This window comes from Hydra vulgaris, chromosome 06 (genome assembly GCF_038396675.1).
Source record: "Hydra vulgaris chromosome 06, alternate assembly HydraT2T_AEP".
Classification (NCBI taxonomy): Eukaryota; Metazoa; Cnidaria; class Hydrozoa; order Anthoathecata; family Hydridae; genus Hydra; species Hydra vulgaris.
In genome coordinates, this window is record NC_088925.1 from 32167386 (window position 1) to 32188778 (window position 21393).

General features: G+C 28.3%; 1 protein-coding gene across 2 annotated transcripts in view; it reads left to right on the forward strand.

The window, feature by feature from the left end:
• The window catches only part of LOC100206742 (solute carrier family 22 member 15), a 62727-nt gene that overhangs the window by 35992 nt on the left and 5342 nt on the right, over window positions 1–21393 (forward strand). For both annotated transcript variants that reach the window (XM_065799870.1, XM_065799871.1), the window contains exons 8-10: window positions 5261–5395; window positions 14390–14590; window positions 15651–15851. In XM_065799870.1, coding sequence (XP_065655942.1) covers window positions 5261–5395; window positions 14390–14590; window positions 15651–15851 — 537 coding nt within the window. The remainder of the gene's footprint in view (window positions 1–5260; window positions 5396–14389; window positions 14591–15650; window positions 15852–21393) is intronic.

Sequence of the window (21393 nt, forward strand, 5' to 3'; positions counted from 1 at the left end):
TTCACATAGTTTTCCCTCAGGGTTACCGAATGTGCTATGGGAATGGAAGGCAGCACATTTCCAGTATGCAGTAATACTGCCTTAATACTATAAAGTGATGTGTCAATAAACAAATTCCATATAGATGAATCGTATTGTATTCCTAGATCATCAAACAATCCACTGATGTCATTACAGAAGCAAAGTTCTTCATCCATAGAGAAGTATTGCTGCAGTTCCCGTGATCGCTTTCTAAATGATGACACTCTTGCATCACCAGCCAACAGATGCCACTCCTGGAGACGTGAAGCCAGCAACTCGCTCTGTTGCTTTGTTAAATACAAATCTCGAACGAGATCTTTCAGGTCAGATCCTGTTATGAAGTGGGGTTTACGCTCTGTATCTTCTGGCAACTCGTAACTATCATCGTCATCAGTATCCTCGTCTGAATCAGAACTGTCCGTGTTTGGGATTTCCGATGGAGGTTCAGGAACAGGGAGTTCAGCCGAATGAGGAACAGGACGAATAGCTGAAGGTAGATTTGGGTACACTATAGCTTTCTTACCCTTAGAATTGCGACCTGATATGTTAACAGAACAGAAATAGCAATCTGAGCAATGATTTTGGGGTTCACGCTACACCATTGGCACCCCAAATGTTGGTCCTCCACCAGTCCGGTTTGCCCACGACGATAGTGAACTAGCCCACCTCACACAACATGCATGAGGCGCCCAGTTCTTATCCTGGTCGCCGGCTTTGCAACCAAAGTATAGTTCATTCAGTTTTTTCACATGTGGTGTTAATCTTCGTCTGCATCTCTTTAAAGTCAGTTCGTCACAAATGTAGCAAAAGTTGTCGGCTTGATTTTTACAAGTTTCAATATACACTGTATTATATCTATATATTACTTGGCTAACTGTAGTTTATCTAAAATAAAACAGACTTACATTTAGTCTAATACAAGGTTAAACAAATGCAAATAGGTATATGATAAAGAAATGCTAATAAATAAATCATATACAACTGCTAATAAATATATTAAAAATCACATTGACAACTTTCATAGTGAAAATCGAAAATTTGAAAATGTGAATTTAACCAAAATTGGTGGGTCACACAACAAAACGGATATCATTTTCGTAATCTCCAAATCAAAATACATAAGGTAGTGTCAATATAATATAGTGTCAATGGCATTTCCGTTTTTTTTTCGTTGTTGTACAGTGTAATCATCTCATTGCTGATGAAGTTGCTGCCTACAAGCAGGCTGTTAAGGAGATTGATGCCAGTGTGCAACCACTTACATTCTGGTTCTCCAGCTAGGAACAATTCTCTCAACTGTTCAAGTTGGCAGTCCAATATCTATCAGTGTCTATCAACTCAGTTGATGCAGCGAGAAGTGTTAGTCAATATTAACTGATAAATGCACCTCAGCAGCAGTGTTTCACAGACAATAGTTTAGCTCTGCATGTGATGATGGCACTTTACACTCGAAATATTAACCTAGCAACCGATTAGTTAGCAGATTGACTATATAATAGTTGAGTACGTTTGATGACATTGATTTTAGTGTCTGGTTTGTCTGCTGGTTCTTGGGTGTCTATTCTCGCCATCAGTTCATCTTGTTTTACACCATTCAGTGAGTGCGGATTATTTGCCCAGAAATTGAGTTGTTTTCAATTGGCTTTATTGGTAGTGACAGAGGATAGAGGGTTAAATGTGTTTAAGCCGGGTTGGTGAATTTTAGGTTTTTAGCTGTGCTTTCCTTGTCTAGCGTGGCCACACTATATTATTTTTTTGACAAAATTTTTCTTAATTTAATTTTCAATTCTTTTTTTAGTTTATTTTATTTAAATTTTCTCCGGGTATTGATGCTTTAATCTCTGTAGTTTCTTATAGCTTTATTTTGCTGCAAATTATTAAAACGCATACTATATAAAAAAGGTGGTCAAGTTGTCTAAAAAATTACTGTAAAAGTTGGCGAACAAAGTATGCGACCGCACGCGCTTTCTGGGAAGGCTTGGTTTCCTGGGAAAAAAAGTTCTATAGAATTTCTATAAACTTTTAAAACATATGGCCTATAGAAATTTCTATAGAACTTTTTTTCTACTTTTTCCACTTTTTTTCTATAGAAAAAAAGTTTTATAGCAATTTCTATAGAAATTATTAAACATTCTATAGAATTTTTATAGGCCGTATGTTTCAAAAGTTTATAAAAATTCTATAGAACTTTTTTCCTGGGTTAAGAAGAAAAAGATGAAAAAGTATAAGTATACTGAAAAAATGAATTTTTTGTTGTCGAGATTTTCTTCAAATTGGTTCTTAAGAAATACTAAAATATTTTTTTCATCTGGTATCCATAGTATCCATTTCCTACTTTGATTAAAATCAGCAACTCCAATTCAAGATTTAAAGGGTATGTCAAGAGTCTAATAAATAAAATTTGTGGTTTTTAAGAGTGGAAAAACTTATAAAAAATATTGCATAATGTTTTCCGGGATATAATTAGATATAGTTGATCAGCATTTTGAAGTTTTTATAAAATACTTAGAAACACTGAAGAAAACAAATTTTATTTTGTTTTTTGTTTGTATTATAAAAATAGTTTGTATTATGAAAATGCAGAAAACTGCATCACATGTCATGTGATCACATATACATTATCACTGCATCAAGCTTTTATCAGTTTGAAAGTATTCAACTCATCTGAATCGGGTGTTGATCAAAACTCTGAAGATGATTTTGGAATATACTATGATGCTCAAACTTACACCTGCTTCCTGAAAAAAATTTCTTGTATGATGTTATGGTAAAATATAAAATTCTGACAGGTTCTCATTTTAGGTCTTTTATTCAAATATTCAGAATGCTGCTACTGAAAATCTCTACATCTACAGAAAATCTAGAGATTTATTGTGATATAAGATATCACTGAAACGATTCATATAAATTGGCACTAATGATCTTCTAACATAATGTCACTCTGTAATTATTAGATTGATGACCTTTTAAACCCATATTTATATATATTTGTAACATAACATTTCTATATAAGCAAAATTTTTTCTTTAAGATTTTTTTAATAAAGACCTCACCTTCGAAGTTCTTACCTTGGACTTACTTTTTAAGACTTAAGTAACATTATATTATTAAAGTAAAGAGTTGGTTTAAAATCTATTTTAATGAATTTTTTTAAAAAGCATTAAAAAAATTTTATGAAAAATTTCAGCTTATATAGTTTAGGTTGCGGCACAAAAAATGCTTGGTTCACTAAATTGATACTTTAATAAAAAATTTTAAAAATTTGTTTTGCAGGCTATATTTTTTACGGTGTTCCTTTCAAAAGTTTGGTGTTTCCATCTTGAAATTTGAAGATAAATACTAATCGTTTTTGAAGTTTAATAAATTACAGGTGGTCAAAAAGTTTTGTGAAAAGGTAAAGTGTTCTTGTTTTTATCACTTTTTGTTTATATCACTTAAAGATTCTTTATCTATTTTTTTTTTTTTTAATTTTTGAACACCACCTTTCATCATGGTTTGATATTGAAATAAATCTTTCTTAGTTTATTCATAACTCTCTTTAACTTCGAACATATATAGAAATAATGTTAAAACATTATTTCACAAGTTGTACTTTTTATTTGTTCAGCATAGTTGTTTCTTTTATATAATACAGACTAATGCTTAAATTTACATTTGATGTATTTTTTATCAGAAGAATAAAATCTAAAATTTTTGGTCATATCTGAGCTTGATTTTCAAAATACTTTTCTCTCTCAACAATGATATAAGTTTTGGAAAATTTTGGGCATAATTATCACCACTTGTTTAGTATTTATTTTTTCTTGATTTCACTGTGTATGTTTTAGTACATTTCATTTTTAGATCACCAATTTTTGGCTCATTCCAATATAGTTTTCAGCAAAGAATTTCAAGTCGCTGTTACATGTCTATTTCAGCTGGGTAACCTTTTCTTAATATGTCATTGCATGGTCGTTGTCATGGTAGTCTACTTTGAAAGTTTACTGTGCAATATAATTATATATTATAGAATCGAACTTGAAAAGTTTTACATTAAATTCTTTCTTCTTCCGAGTATAGAAGTGTTGTCTTACATAAGTTTTCTATTCCTCACTGAATCAACTCATTATTAAAATATATTATGTATATCTAGAATCAGGTTTTACCTAATTACAAATAAAAAAGTAAACAGTTGTCTAGCATATATTTTTTAATTCAAGATTTAAATAAATTAGAATTTTGTGAAATATTTAAATTAAAGCTTTATCCCCAAACCTTTTGACCATCCAATAAATTTTTTTTTATCCCAAAACTTTTTGACCATCAAATAAAGTTTTTTTTTTAAATGATAATTGTATTACACAGTATATTTTAGAACTTTTTTCTTTAAGAGGTAAAGAGAGAGCATAAAAGATTCAATGCTATTACAATTAGGTGCATGGTAAGCTGTAAAAATAATGATGAAAAAGCAATGCTTGAAATAAAACTACTTCCACAAGGAATATTTTTGCCTTCTTTTTCATGGAAAAACAAGAATTAATTGTTTTCAATTTATTAAAGTTTTTAAAAATTGCTTTAAGTAGCGAAAAGAGGAATTAGGTACATTAAAATGTAAAAGTTCTCAAGATATTTTTTTAGAAGTTTTTTTAATAAACTTAAAAAAATAAATTTAGCAAGCTTTTTAGTTTACTGAAAATAAACACCGAAAAGTTCGAAATATTTGATCTTATGAAAATAAAAGTAATTTTTAAATGTTGTGCAGTTAAAATTCCAAAGTTGCTGGAAGTAATTTTTAAATGTTGTGCTGCAGTTAAAATTCCCAAAGTTGCTGGAAGTAATTTTTAAATGTTGTGCTGCAGTTAAAATTCCCAAAGTTGCTGGAAGTAATTTTTAAATGTTGTGCTGTAGTTAAAATCCCAAAGTTGCTGGAAGTAATTTTTAAATGTTGTGCTGCAGTTAAAATTCCCAAAGTTGCTGGAAGTAATTTTTGAGTTAAATTGAGCAATAAATTCTTACAAATACACTTGCAATTCAAGCACAAGTATTTATAATTGCAAAAATTGCAGAGTTAAATTGATCCAAAACCATATAAAGCAATCGGAATTTTGAATTTATTTTATTTCTACAATATATAAAACTATTTCATTTAACATAAATTCATGGAATATTATTCCATGAATTTATGTTAAAAGTTGTGATTTTACAAAAAAAAGTATTAATAATTTTGTTAATGATTTATTTATATATTATAATTTTCTAGGTTTACTTGCACGTTTGTATATTATGCAATGACTCTTGGTGTTGGACAACTCTCTGGAGATCTATCTATTAATTTCTTATTTATGGGTATTGCAGAAATGGTCCAGGGTATTCTAGTTTTGATTTTCGCAAAATGGTATGCTATAACATAAAATTTATATAATTTTGAAAAATGACAGTTTTTACACCAGTGACAACAGCAATAAACAATTTTATATATATATATACATATTAGGGTGATGCAAAATTTTTAGGTTCAAAATTTTAGGTGTCCTCAAGCTTGCCCTTCTATATGTTCTATATGACAATAGTAATTATTTTTCAAAATTTGAATCAAATCGGATGATATTTAGGGGTTGTCATGTTTTGTCACATTTTGGAATGAGGTTAAAAAAGTAAAAAAAAAAATTATTTTTTCAATTATTTATTATCAATTACTTATTATTATGTGGTGGATTGTTGATGTTTAATGTTAAAGAAACAATAATATAGTACTGTACTACTATGTATATACACTAGGCAATAATAGATCAATCATTTTCATCATTCAACAGTCATCTTCATCAGGGTAGACTTTGATGCAACTAGAAATTCCTTCCGGTGAAGATCAACCAATCGAAGAAAAAACTGCTTTTGGTTTTCATTTTTTGTAATGCTTTTGTTGAAGGATGTTATAAGTGCTATGCCTCGTTCCGCGCAATCGTTGACGACCTTCATTTGACGAACCTTGTGCTTCATTTCAAAATATGTTGAAACCATTTCCCATTCAGAAGATTCTTTCATTAAAAATGATTCAGCTTTTTCTTTGCCATTCTTCAAAATTAGATCGAAAAGTTCTGCGGTGCGTTATGTAACGAAGGAAGACAATGTACTGTGACAATTGAATGTGGCAGCATCAAGTCTTTTGAGAGATTTCTGTTTTGGCTGTTGTTTCAGGTTGTTTGCCATGTCTCTCTTGGTGTTGTTATCGACACGGAAATCAAAGAAAGCCAATCTTATTAGATATTCAGAAAAATACCACAGATGGCGATGAAAAGCTTTTGCTGCATTAATTGCAATTGTACGATTTGGATATTCTTGAATTCGTTGAAGAAGCTTGGCATCATTGAGTGGTGCTCGTTCAGCTAACGGAGCTTCATTTAATAACTGTCCATATATAAATGCCACAAAAAGACTTATGTCTGTTATTCCTTTCTTATCCTTTGCAGTAATAACAAATTGATCCTGAAACAAATATATCTTCATACAATATATAGCTTTTGTCATCCAACGTGCATTATGTGTTGCACCTGGTGCCTGAAACTTTACATTCAACTCCGATGTTGCAGTTGATCCTCTAAGAAAAATAAGGCCCAAATTCAAGAGTTCTAAGTAATCATCCCTGGGTTGTTGACCTTTAATTGCTTCACCATAATACACTACCATTTCTTCATGGAGTTTGAGAAAAAATCACAGTTATACAATTCTTCATTCCCTATAGTGAACACCTCCCTGTTGATTGCTGGCCATTGCTTTTGGAAACGGTTAAAATTTCCAACTTCAGGTCCTCCACTGCTTCCAAATGCAGTCATGAAAATGGTGGAAAGCATGACTTCAAAGACATGGTGTCTGCATGCTATCCATATAAGGTTACGGTAAAAATTCTGCTCTATTATTGTGCAGGCACCAATGTTAAACCCAGTTTTTGATGAAGTAGTGTCAAAAACCAGTCCCTGAACAAGTTCTTCCAATTTCCAATCTTTAAGAGCCTTCATGCAAGCATCAGCCTGTTGCTCACCTGTACCTCGATCAATCTTTGGAACGCCCAGCAATTTTTCCACCCCACCACCAGTCACAAGGATGGCAATTCTATCCACTTTTTTTTGACCACCAGTGATATCAGGTAAGAGCTTTCCATCCCAATGCACAAGAAGTGGATCATCATGAGATGAATCAACCTTGTCAGTTGTAGTCAGCGCTTCACGAACAGATCGCCTTTCTCTGCAGATTGTGCTGTACGACAATGATAAATCTTTTAGAGAGTGACCAAGAGCCTGAGCAACTGTTCCACCATAAAGAGTGCACAGCAATCAGAAATATTAACACAATCAAGAGACGATACAACATTTTTTGTTAGAACTTTCATCTTCTTTTTTGTTGAACCACTTGTGCTCAGTGTGCTGGAAGTGGAAAGAGTCTGATTTTCATCATCATCCGAGGAACTTGAGCTACTTTCACTCACAATGTCAACTGCTTATGAAGAAGAAATGAGTTCTGTTTTCTCCATCAGTTCCGTTTTACTGCTTTGATGCCTCAATTCCATTTTAGTTTCTCGGACTTGTTTCCGTGCTTCACTAGCTGTTAAATTCCAATCAATTCCTGCCATGCTACAACTTAATGGATCTTCTTGCTGCTGATGTAAAAATGCTTTATATTCATCGTTTTTCATAACTTCTGATGCATTTTTGGTTGATATATCAAAAAGTTCTTCAAGGTCAGCATGGAAAAGTCCTTCTTTCATTTGACAGCTGTCCAATTTTGATCGTCGGTGTTTTTTCAGCAACAGATATTAGTCATAAAGTTTTTTTAACTTTATTTTTGCATTTTCTATTCTTTGAGTTGGAATTCTTCCTCTCTCCCATATAACAAGAACTGCTTCAATTGTTGCCCGAATACTTATTTTCACTTCTTGTTTCTCTTCAATATGATGAGCAACCTCCGAAGAACATCCCCTCTTGAAGGAAGTCTGGCAGTTGACAGAGTATGTGTAGGTTTACCAACAAGCCACACTACAGTAGAAGATCTAGTGGTTGCCATATTAATTTCTATTCAAAATATATTGTTATATATATATATATATATATATATATATATATATATATATATATATATATATATATATATATATATATATATATATAAAATAAAAAAATAAATTTGCAAAATTTGAGAGAATCACAAAACTTTACCAATAGTTAATTCATCTTATAAAACATGGCAACCCCTAAAATTGCTTCTTTTAGTCTAATTTTTGGTACACATGATCCTAGGTGATAACATATATATATATATATATATATATATATATATATATATATATATATATATATATATATATATATATATATATATATATATATATATATATATATATATATATATATGTATATATGTGTATATATATATATATATTTATATATATATATATGTATATATATATGTATATATATATGTATATATATGTATATATATATGTATATATATATGTATATGTATATATATATGTATATATATATATATATATATATATATATATATATATATATATATACATACAGCTAGTGCAGTCATAGTCAGATTGTATTGAGATAACTGCTAGGCCATCTTGGTTCATGATGGTCTAGCAGTGTTTAATAATCTTTAAGTTTACTAATTTGAGTGGCCAATAAATGAAAAAAACAAAAAAGCATTTTGTAAGAATATTTAAAAATAATGATCTCCTTCAGCTATAATTTTAAAATAGTTAATTATACAGACCTAATGTTAAATCTTAATTGCAAATTTTTCCAACCTTGCTGCCACTGAATCAGTTATATACATGCTGACTCTTACCACCTTCATATTAAAAGTCTTTCTTAAATTATCAAGTTAAGATTATTTTATATAATAATTTATATAACTTCTTCAAATAGAAATATTTTTAAACAACCATTTCCTCTTTATCAAGATGTAATAATTAAATCAAGTTTTATTTTCAAATTTATTTACTGTTCAAAAAAAAAGAAACAGACCTATTAAAAATCACAAACAGACCATAATCCTATATAACCCACTTTTTATTAATGTTGCAACAAAAGTAGGTAGTCATTTATTAGTAATGGTAGATCTGCACTTTCTGATCAGTCACATGCTTTGTATATTTAATAGTAATACAATTAAAATAGGCTTCTCATGTATGCTAAACGTTAAATCTATGATTAATTAACATAATCACAGTATATTACATCAAGGATTATCTTTTATCTGGAATTCTGGATATTTCTACTTTTAGTTTTTTCAGAACTTTTAGTTTTTCCAGGTTTCCAAAAAGATTTTTATAAATACAAATTTAAGTAAATACTTTTGTTATTTATTTTTTTAATTTTTTTGGTCATTACCCATACAAAAAATAAGAAAAGTTTCAAAAAACGGAGAAAAAAACCAAGTACTAAGTATTAGTACTCCTTGCTCGTACAAAGCAGGTCCAAACAAACCTGTGACATGAAATTGACTTATTTTTAGGTCATCCTTGAACATTAATTATGAGTCTACTTGATTGTAGGCAAGTTATGAAATGTCTTATTTCTAAGGAATCTGGTCCAGAGAAAATCTTAAAGTTGTATATTGAGAATATTTTTAAACAATAATCCAGAGGAAGTCAAAAGTAATGAAAATATTTCTAAAGAATGATCCAGAGGAAGCTGTTTTATTTTGGAATACTAAATTCAGACAGAATTGCATATTTGATGTCAAGAAACTTTGAAATGAATTGTAGAACTTGATGAAATATAAAGAAAGAACAACTGACTTTTGCATCAAAAGATTATACTTTAATAAATAGTTGGGTTTTTTTTTTGACATTGATGCACCTGACCCTATATATGGAATAAGGGAATAATCTTGCACGAGTTTTTTTCTAGAAATAAAATTATCATGTTTTCATAAAATTTCAGAAACTCAAAACTTTTATTTTATTCCTTTTTCAATTCCGGGATAGTAAAAATATTTATTTTTTAATTAATTTTTATATTATTATTTTTATATTTATTTAATATTTTATAATAAAATAAATAAATAATAATATAAAAATGTTGTACAACATATCGTTGTACTGTCATACAACATATCGTTGTACTGTCATACAACATATCATTGTACTGTCATACAACATATCGTTGTACTGTCATACAACATATCGTTTTACTGTCATACAGCATATCGTTTTTTTATTAAACCATTGTACTTCTCTTTATTATTATACAAGTTCATTTAATTCTCTTCTTCTGTAAATGAAAATTTTATTGAATTTAATAATAAGTGAGAGAGTGACAAATTTTAAAAACTTTTGTAATTAAACTTTGAATAAATGATTTGCATACTTGTAAAGTTAAAAAAAAGTTAAGAGCAACTTTCTGTAATAATTAGGAAAAGTTCAATAGTGGCCTTGACTTCTTTTGCTATTTCAAAATTTTTATGTTGATGCTATTCATACAGTATCAGTATACTAGAAGGTAAATTACAAAATATTTTTCAAAAAATAATTTGTTCACTAGATATTGGCTATGAAAGTTAGACAAGTATTTAAAAAATATTGATCAAATGTCAAAAGTATTATTAAACTTAAAAATAGAGTAAAGTTTACATGCAAAGTTTCCATGGGTACTTTTCCATTGGTATTCCAATTGATTATTGTTTGTTCAGAACAAAAATGATAAAGCAGATATTATAAACATTTCAGCTAAATGCTTTAAAAAATTTATAAAATGTTTTATAAAAATTTCAGTCTAAATGCTTCAAAAGTATGTGAAAAATGATTTTTTGTCATTTTTAATCTTCATTGTTACATAAAATCAAGATTATCTCATAATTTTTTTTAATTGATATAAATCTTTATCTAGTATAGTATCTAAAAATAAAGATATACTATAAATATAAAATAAAGTATACCCAATTGACCAGTATACAAAAAGTATCAAGATCTTAGGCCTAAGATTGAAAAAGGATGTGAATATGCTATGCAAAATTGAGAAATTTGATTGGAACAGACCTGAGTTTACTCCTAGAACACTCTTTTACAATCTTGCAACTAAAACAAGGAAGTTCTACAAAACAGCTCTGGAAACAAAAATATTTGACGAAAGTGAGAATATTTTTGTCAACTAGTTTCATTTTACCTTGGAGCAGGTTTGTCAAACTTTAGGTTTCTACAACCTGGTATAAGCATGAAGTTCATGGCTGACTCATTGTATCTGTTAACAATGAAAATGACCAGGAATTATAACAAGTACCTCAGTATCATTGAGATTCGGCTGCTACAGGATGAAAAAGATTATATAGTGATATTTCAATGTTTGTTGAAAAACACCTTTTTCTGCTGAACATAACTTAAAGACCAGATGTTTTTATGGTGGGCTATGGGAACCCAGAGGATTGCCATAGTGCACATTGTTGTTTATTAGTTAGTTTAGATATAAAATAATAAAATAATTATATTAAAAAAATAGTAATTGCTAGTGTTTAGTTAGTGCTAGTTGTGTAAATTTTTATTTTGAGATTTTAGAAACATAAAACAATAGTTTTATGTTTCTAAAATTTAGTGTGAATGGTTCAACTATGTGAGGTATCACAAAATTGGTATCTATAAAGTTATGTCATTATATTTGCTTTTCAAATCCCAAGCGTAGCCATTTAATATAATGCTATATATTATACAACAACTTTTTGTATTTAACATTATTGAATGATGATTTGTTAATCCAATATAAACTTTGTGGGACTGGTTTTTAGTTGTAATTATACACCTTTCATCCATGGAGCTTTCTACCTTATTTCCACAATAGCATTTTGTTCATTATTTTGGATTTTTGGAAAAAGAGTTTTTTTATTGTGATTCTTAATTATTTTTTCTATATTTTCAGCACAGCTGTAGCTTACTTTTAAGTGTTTCTGTTAAAGTCTTTGTGTTATTTTTGGTTTTAATGAAAGTCTATGTCTAGTAGTTTTAAAAATATTTTAGTTAGATTTGTGGAGATTTTTTTTTTTAATGGGAGAACCATATGATACTACATTTAGAATTTTTGGAGTTGATTTTGTTTAATATTATTAAGTTGTTTTTGTGTGCGCTTTTAGTGCTTGTTCGCATTCGTTTTTGGATTGATTAAATATTGCTTTGTTTGAGGAGTTTTGCTATTGCGTATTGAAGTAGGTAAGTGTTTAAGAATTTGTGGTGGGTGATTAGAAGATGTATAGATGTAATGAAGGTTGTTATTGGGTTTTTTGAAAGTTTTATTAGTGTTTTCAATTAAATTGAAGATGGCATCAAAGAAGTTGACTGATTTCAGGTTTGTTTTTATATTGATTTGAAATTCTATATTTTTAAATTTTTGAATTATGTTTTTTTAAGTTCACTCTGTTTCTTGGCCATTAAAACTCTGCATTACTAACAAGGTGTCATCACGGCCTTATGACAATTTTTGTATTTATCTTGGATACTTCGTTAAGTATCTGGATTCCTACGAGAACACCAATCTCGACGCCATTGTAGCTACTCATTGTTACTTCAAAACTTTCATGGTTTTGTTTTTTTATCTGCTTGTTAAATAAAAGAGAAATTATTAATAAAATTAACCCATACATAACTACTAAGCAATTTCTGCCCCAAAAGGATCTAAAATACATATATAAACAGTAAGCTTTTATATGTGTGTGTGTGTGTGTGTGTATATATATATATATATATATATATATATATATATATATATATATATATATATATATATATATATATATATATATATATATATATATAACAAATATTTATATATTTATATATATATAACAAATATATATATATATATATTTGTTGTTTTGGCAGCAGAAGACACTCCACTGTAACTTTGTATTTTAATGTTTCTTGTATTACATGGCTGATGATTGCCTTTGGGCATGAAACTACTAGTAGCCATAAAAAGTTTTTATTTTTTTGTTTATAAATTTTTATGTTGATAACATATTTTATTCAATTATTGAATATTGTTATTTTCAGTTTTTGTACTTATATAAGTAATAAAATGACCCTTATAATTTTTTTATTAGCTGGGCAATAGTGAATAATATAATAACCTTTATGGAAGTTCCATTTATTTGGAATATTTATAAGTTTTTGAAATTTTATTTTTTTATAATAAAAATAATAAAAAAGTAAAAATGAAGTTTTTTTTATAACTGACTTGTCATTGTCCAATATATTTTAAAAAAGGTAATTAAAAAGAAAATGTAAAAAACAATTGTTTGTGTATTTTCGATATGCTAATTTTTTAAGTTAAAACATTCCCATGCCAAAAAATCTTTAACTTTCAATTAAAAACATTTATAGAAAAAATATGAATTATTTTAAATTGCATTTAAGTTATCTAATTGTAAACAGTTTTAAAGTTTTGATTGATGGAGTAAGTAATGATAGTTCCAGTGATCATGATTGCTTGACCAGTGATCATGGTTACTTGAACAGTGATCATGATTGCTTGACCAGTGATCATGATTGCTTGACCAGTGATCATGATTTGTAAAAAATTATGAGGATGGGACAGAGGCTCAAGCTTAGCACCTAGATCCAAGCATCTAGACCTGGTCCAACAACATTTACAATGCTTTTTTGGTCCTTGTCTAAAAAGTGATTATAGTCAACATAATATGATAACATTTTTTATGTTTATTTCTAATGAGAAATCAATGTTGAGAAATAGGCATCAAATATGAAATTGTTATAAAAAATTTACTATTATAATATCAATATTAACAATACTTTACATTACAATTTCTCTTTACTTTTACTATTATCTGCTGTTGCTGCTGTTATTATCTTAATGGTAAATGAAAGTTGAGCATAATTAAAGCACCATGATTGTTGTAAATATAATAATCATAATTCTTTAAAACAATTTAAAAACATGAGTATAGTATTAACTACTTGTCTCCTTTTTGGTAAAATAAACAGTTTTAAAAAATAATATTTTTTATAAAGTTTTAAAAAAAGCTTTTATTTTTTTTGTTTTTATTCTTCAAAAAGCGATTTAAAAAAAAAACGATTAAAAGTCTTTTTTTTTATGCTTTACTTGCTTCTTTTTTAAAACATCAGGAAGTTAATTACACTGAAATTTTTGATTGCTTTTTGTTAAATTTGTGTAACACACAAATATGTTTAATTCTTGTTAAATTTTCTTTTACAACCATAACAACTATAATTGTATAAAAATTTTCTTTTTCAACCATAACAACTATAATTGTATAAAAAAATGACTTATGATGACTATGATTGTGTTATCTGTTGCAAGTTTTTTATTCAAAATCAAAATTTAAGCTAAATCTCAAATTAAATTTTTTTTTTTTTTAGTTTTGGTCGGAAAAAAAGTACTATAATTCTGATGATCTTAACCTCAGGGTTTTCATTTGGCATTACTGCTGCATACTTTGCGAAAACTACTCGTTTTAAAGCGATCATGAGTGTTCTAGCATTGATTTCTCGACTTTTTCTTACTGCTGCATGGACATCCACTATTGTATTTACAGCTGAAACCTTTCCAACTGTTGTTAGGTACACAACAAAAATAATATATAACATATAAATATCATAAATAATTTATTTTCATTAAAAAAGGAGTGGTTAAATTTTTTAATTCTGTCATACAACATTGATGATGTATTAATGTTTTTTGACAATAGTTGTAACAACGCATTGAAATTATGTTTTAAAGAAAATGGCTTTTAAAAGCTTGAAGTCGTTTTCTTACATAATTCCTTTTTAATTTCACAGATGAATTTTTAAATGAATTTCATTGCATTGCGGTTCAAGAAACAATCAGTGGCAATTTTTTATTAATGGTATATAACTTTAGTTATATAGCATTAATAAAATTATGTTATGTCTACTATAGTAAACATAACATGATTTTATACGATTAAAAAAATTATTTTATGTCTACATTATGTCTATAAGTAGACATAACGTAGACTTTAGTTAATTTTGTTTGACCAATTATGTATGTATTTTAATTGTTTTTCATTTTTTAAAAGCCGGTTTTAAAAAATTTTATACAAATACACAAATTACATTAATTTATTACACAAAATTAATTACACAAAACCTTTTACAATTTTTATATTTACAATTATAAAAATAATTACTATAATGTTAATAACTATATATTTTAGTTTTGACTTAAAAACCAGCAAAGTCACTTAAAATTGACTATTAGCCTTAAAAAATTCTAATCTTGATATTAAAACCAGCAAGATCACTTAAAGGCTGACCTATAGACCATCAGCCTTAATACTAAGTTAAAGGCTGACTAATACTTGATACTAAGTTATTAATTGATATGATATTGTTAATGAAAACTGAACTTTATTTGAAATTTATATTTAAATTTATTAATTTGCTAAATTGCATTTTTAAAATTAATTACTATTTTAATTTAATTTTTTATATTTTATAATTAAAAAATTTTAATGCAGCTAATTAATTTTTGCAAATAGTTAATTTTATATTTTATATTTTATATTAGCCTTTATTATTATAATACACAAGTGTGTATGTGTGTGTGTTATTATTATTATTTTAAATTAGACATTAAATATTAAATATTTGCTTATAGAACAACTGCTTATGGTTTTGCTTCTTTTTTTGGTCGCCTTGGTGGTATAGTTGCCCCACAAAATAGAGTTCTCAGCAACATTTCTCAACATTTACCATTTACAGTAAATGGATTTTTGGCATTAACCAGTGGTTTACTTTGTTTGTTACTGGATGATACCTACACTATTGAAATGCCTGATTATTTAGAAGAAAAGAAAAGGTATATTTTTAGATGAATATTTTTTTATAAATCAACAGCAACAATGATATCTCATACTTAAAACTTTTCATGCATAGTTAAGGACATAGTCTTTAGGTGCAACACATGGTTGTCATTTACTTAACTAAAAAATAATCAGTACAGATATTGAAAATATGATTTCAAAAGGTTGTGCACTACTTTTGCTAACAAGTGAAAATTCTCTATCCAATTGCACCTGCAACTTGCTGTAAACTGCTTGATCTTTCATTGTTTTATTTTTATTTAATTAGAGTTAAAAATATTTGACATTGATTTTTATCTGAATTTTTAAATTGATTTGTATATATTATGTATTATAATTTTCTTTTTTTAATTACTGTCATACTCACTGCGTACTCACTTTTAATTATTGTCATACTGTGTACTCACTTTTTCTAATTATTTTCATACTGTGTACTCACTTTTTTTAATTATTGTCATACTGTGTACTCACTTTTTTTAGTTATTGTCATGCTGTGTGTACTCACTTTTAATTATTGTCATACTGTGTACTCACTTTTTTTAATTATTGTCATATTGTGTACTCGCTTTTAATTATTGTCATACTGTGTACTCACTTTTTTTAATTATTTTCATACTGTGTACTCACTTTTAATTATTGTCATACTGTATACTCACTTTTAATTATTGCCATATTGTGTACTCACTTTTAATTATTGTCATACTGTGTGCTCACTTTTTTTAATTATTGTCATGCTGTGTACTCACTTTTTTTAATTATTGTCATACTGTGTACTCACTTTTAATTGTTGCTATACTGTGTACTCACTTTTAATTATTGTCATACTGTGTACTCACTTTTAATTATTGTCATACTGTGTACTCACTTTTAATTATTGTCATACTGTATACTCACTTTTAATTATTGTCATACTGTGTACTCACTTTTAATTATTGACTTTTTTACTTTTTTTGAAGTTTAATAAGTTTAATATTTTTGTTTAGTGAACATGTTTTTTATAACACATGTTTTAAGGGTATTTTTGGTTAATGCCCTACCCCAAGGTAGGGTTACCAACTAAAAATAACCTCAAAACATGTGTTATAAAAAAAATCTGTTAAGTAGGCAAAATATTATATTGCAATTTTTGTAATCAAAAATTTGTGTATCCATAAAAATTTTTATGAAATATATAAAGTTTAATATTAAATTCATTAATACTAGATATGACATAGGCAAGTCTGGCGTTATAATGTTGTAAAAACACTAAGGCTAGACATGCCTATTCCATATCCAGACTCGCAAATCGAGAGTCCTGAAAATTTAAAGATAAACAGCTATTTTATAGTGAAGTTGTATTGACAAGTAAAATATAAAAATTCAAATCTAAACATTAACAATTTTCATTGAATGTTGATTTTAAAAAAGATGATATTTTTAGAAGACAATAACCATATCTATATGCATCTATATCTATATATATTATGTTTACTATACTATATATCTATGTTAATGCATACTATGTTTGGTGTATCATATATTGACAAAAAATTAAATTTGTTTGGATTAAAGTAATTTGTTTTATTGAAATAAAATTAAAGGTTGTATACAAATTTTATATGCATCATTTTACCATTAGAGTAACCTAATGGTAACAAGCATACCACAGGAATTCAAATGAAACATTAAATTTGATAATTTTATTATAATTATTTTATTTAGAATTAATGAAATTTGTTGAAATGAAATTTAATGAAATTTAATGAAATTTGTGTTTCCGCTTTTATTTTAATTGTTTTGTTTACTATTTTAATAAAAGATTCATATTTAGGATTTAATTAAAATTTTTGTTTTTTTGCCATTTTTACTTTAATTATTTTATTAAGGATTTTAATGTTTTTAATAAAAAGATTGCCTGCCCTAGCCAAAAACCCTGAGTCAATGTGGCAGCACTCCTTATATACTACTTATTTGTCAGTCGACTTAGCAACATATATGTTGTGTGTGTGTGTGTGTGTGTGTGTGTGTGTGTGTGTGTGTGTGTGTGTGTGTGTGTGTGTGTGTGTGTGTGTGTGTGTGTGTGTGTGTGTGTGTAACAGGGAAGATTAAAGTAGTTTGGGCAAGTAGAGGGTAAAGACCCAGGTGATTAGAATAATCAAATGCCTCTGCTGAGTAAAAATGTAATGTTATTGCAAAAGTCTACAACAATGAAATCAGAATATTTTAATATTGAAAATAATATGAAAAGAATATTTTAATTTGGTTTTGCATTTAATTTTTCTTTGAGTTGAATCTTTAATATCAGGATTATTATTTTGATTGACTGCTTAAATAGATCATTTTTAATTGACTACTTAAATTGATCATTTTTAATTATTTTGATTGGCTGCTTAAATTGATCAATGTTAATTTTTTATCAATGTTAATTTTTGGCTAGAAGGTAGAAAGTAATGGTTGATGTTGTCTTGCACGTATTATTAAATTTTCAAGGAGCGTCTTTAGATATTGTCTTCTCGATAGGCGTTGCCCTGTTACTACTTCGTAAAGAATAAATGCATTTATTCCGGCCAAGTCCAACATATTGAAGAAGCATGCTAGGGGCCACTGTCAGATTCCAGATTTGACAAAATAGGCTTTGCACATCTGGTCAAGTGAATCCACACTTGGTTTCATTGCAGAAAACTACAGTGTTGGGTTTACTCTTCCTAATCCTTTCTTCAAAAGTCCCATATTCATGTCTTGATGACATAAGAAGAACATTTTTGGTTGTCTTTACTTTATATGAAGGTCAAAAGTACCCCATTATCTTCATGGAAGAAGTTAGAGTGATACATGGGTTTTCCCTTTACATTAAAGGCTATATATGGAATTTCATGTTGGTTACTTCTAACTGTTCCAACAAGTGTGGTTCTCTTCTTTTTCAGAGTCAAAATAAGGGGAAGTTGTGTGAAAAAGTTGTCTGCAGTAATATTGTATCCTTTATTTAAATATGGTTCTGCCATTGTAAGAACTACATGTTTGGCGAGTGTTTCACCAGTCCTTGCATCATCTTTACCTATAAATATAAACAGACACTAATCACACATTACCCCTTCTGCATAAAATAAAGTATAAGTCTTGTGCATTTACCAAGATATGGCATTCCATGGAGGAAGTATTTTGTGTCCAAATCTGCTAAGATCCAAAATTTAATGCCAAATTTGTCTGCTTTATTGGGAATATACTGTGTGAATCTACACCTTGATTTAGTTGGGAAGAGCTGCTCATCCACTGTAGTATTTTCAGCTGGAGTATAGTACCACTGACAATTGGCTGTGAATAAGATCTAGATCTCAGAAAAAAGTGCAAATTTATCTTGCAAAAGTCTGGTGCTCCTTGATTGATAATCATCAAATCTTAAGTACTTCATGATCGCCTTGAATCTGTCTCTAGGTATAGCATGCTGAAATAAGTTGTTTCCCCATTAGTAAACGACCAAGGTTCATATTTGACTGGGGCCGGGTTTGTGACCAGGGCTGCATAAATATTTATACATCCTAAAGTATACTTTTTTTATTTAAAATTCATGTTATATTTTGTATATAGGTGCATATATAAACATTATTATGATCAACATGATCATCATAATCATCATCATCTTCTCTTTCAGCAAATACTACACCATATAAATATTTAAGTTTATATAAATATGAAAAGATATTGTATGCCAGCATCTAAATAAATAGCAAACATATATGTTTATGTCCATAATATGTATGCATAAAGCGCATCTCAGAAGCTTTTATTCCTTCTAGGCTAAAAGTTTAGAAGCTTTTATTCCTAATCTTCAATTTTAAGTCAAACCTTATTCTATTCCATATTTTTGACTATCTTAAGCAGTTGCTTTATTAAACATTAATCTCTTCTCATTAATTAATCTCTTAAGCACAAATGTCCTTTTATTATTTCAAAAAGCCAATGTAAAAAGGTCCCGTCTGATGTTAAGCTTTGTTATTCTCAGTTTATTAAATCTTGTATCTTATATCAGATGTTAGGTTCAAGAGACTTTTGGTTAGTCTTCAACAATGTCATTAACTAAAAAAAAATAAAAAAGTTTACTAAATCTTGTATTATATATCAGATGTTAGGTTCTAGAGACTTTTGGTTAATCTTCAACAATGTCATTAACTAAAGAAAGTCTAACATTTAATCTTATTAATTATATAATATTTAATTTTTAAAAAGTGCTAAACAAGTGGTTCCAATTGTTCAAAACTCTAAAAAAAATAAGATTGACCTATCCAACTATCCTGCGATTAGTCTTCACTCTGTTATTAGTTTCTTTATATAAAGGTTTTGAGATCATTAAATTATTTCTTACTAACTGCAGTAATATAGTTATTCTTGAAGGCCTACACTCTTCTTTATTTCAAGTAACTTTAAGGGTACCACAAGGTATTTTGGGGTACCCTTTAATCTTTGCTCCTATATTGTTTCTTATCTACAGTATCAATCTTCATAAAAGTTTAACATCTAAAGTGGCTCTATTTGTTGACAACTCAACTTTATACTCTTGTCTTGACAAAAATCTTCACTTTTTGATTGCTTAGAACAAGCAGCTTATTTTTAATCTGATCTCTCTTCTGTAACAGCCTAAGGCTTGCTGTGGCTAATGGATTTAAATTCTGGACTTAAAATCTGCAATTTTTGTTAGACAACAAAACTCATTTATTTACTGCAAAAAATATTGAAATAATGATGGTATGCCTATATTGATGAATAACAACCCTCTTAATCTCAGACAAAGTCTAAAAGCACATTGTAAATGTAATGCAGTCGTGGTGTAGTGGTAGAGCGCTCACATCATAAACGAGAGGTAGCGGGTTTGATCCTCACCACGTCTCTGGTAGTACTGCGCTCATCTTGTTTCTCTGCACAGCAGCCTTGGTTGTCAAGGTTCGTGAATTGGAGTTACATAGTTGAGAGAGGGTTATAACCACAATTAAGTAGCCTCCTCGTCTGTAGTGGCGTTTTCAGCCTTGGGAGGTTAATTAACATAAAAAAATAATAATAAATTAGACCTGCTTTATCTGCCAAGCTTGAGCCACTCTCCTATAGTTGTAAGGTTGCATTTCTTTCTTTTTTCTACAAATACAATAATGGTCAATGCTCAAACAAGCTATCATCTCTATTACAATAAACCAAAACTCATTCTTACTTGTTTCTTATTCAACAAGTTCCATCCTTTTACTGTATTTGTCCCTTCATGCTATAAAAACTTTTATTAATCCAGTTTTTTTCCTTGCACATCAAAAAAACTTTATTTTTCTTTTATATACAACCTACAACTATTCAAGTCTTTAGTTAACCATTTCCTAATATTTTTACTTATTCTCTATTTTAAAGCAACTCATTACTTAATAGTGGTTGCTTGTAATCTTGTTGGAAGTAAATTAGAGTTTAAAAATGTATAAAATATTTAAAATATATAAAAATATATAAAATATTTAATGAATAGTAAATGTAAGCATAAAATTATAATATATAAAGTATTATAAATTTTCTTCTAGCCCCGGCTAT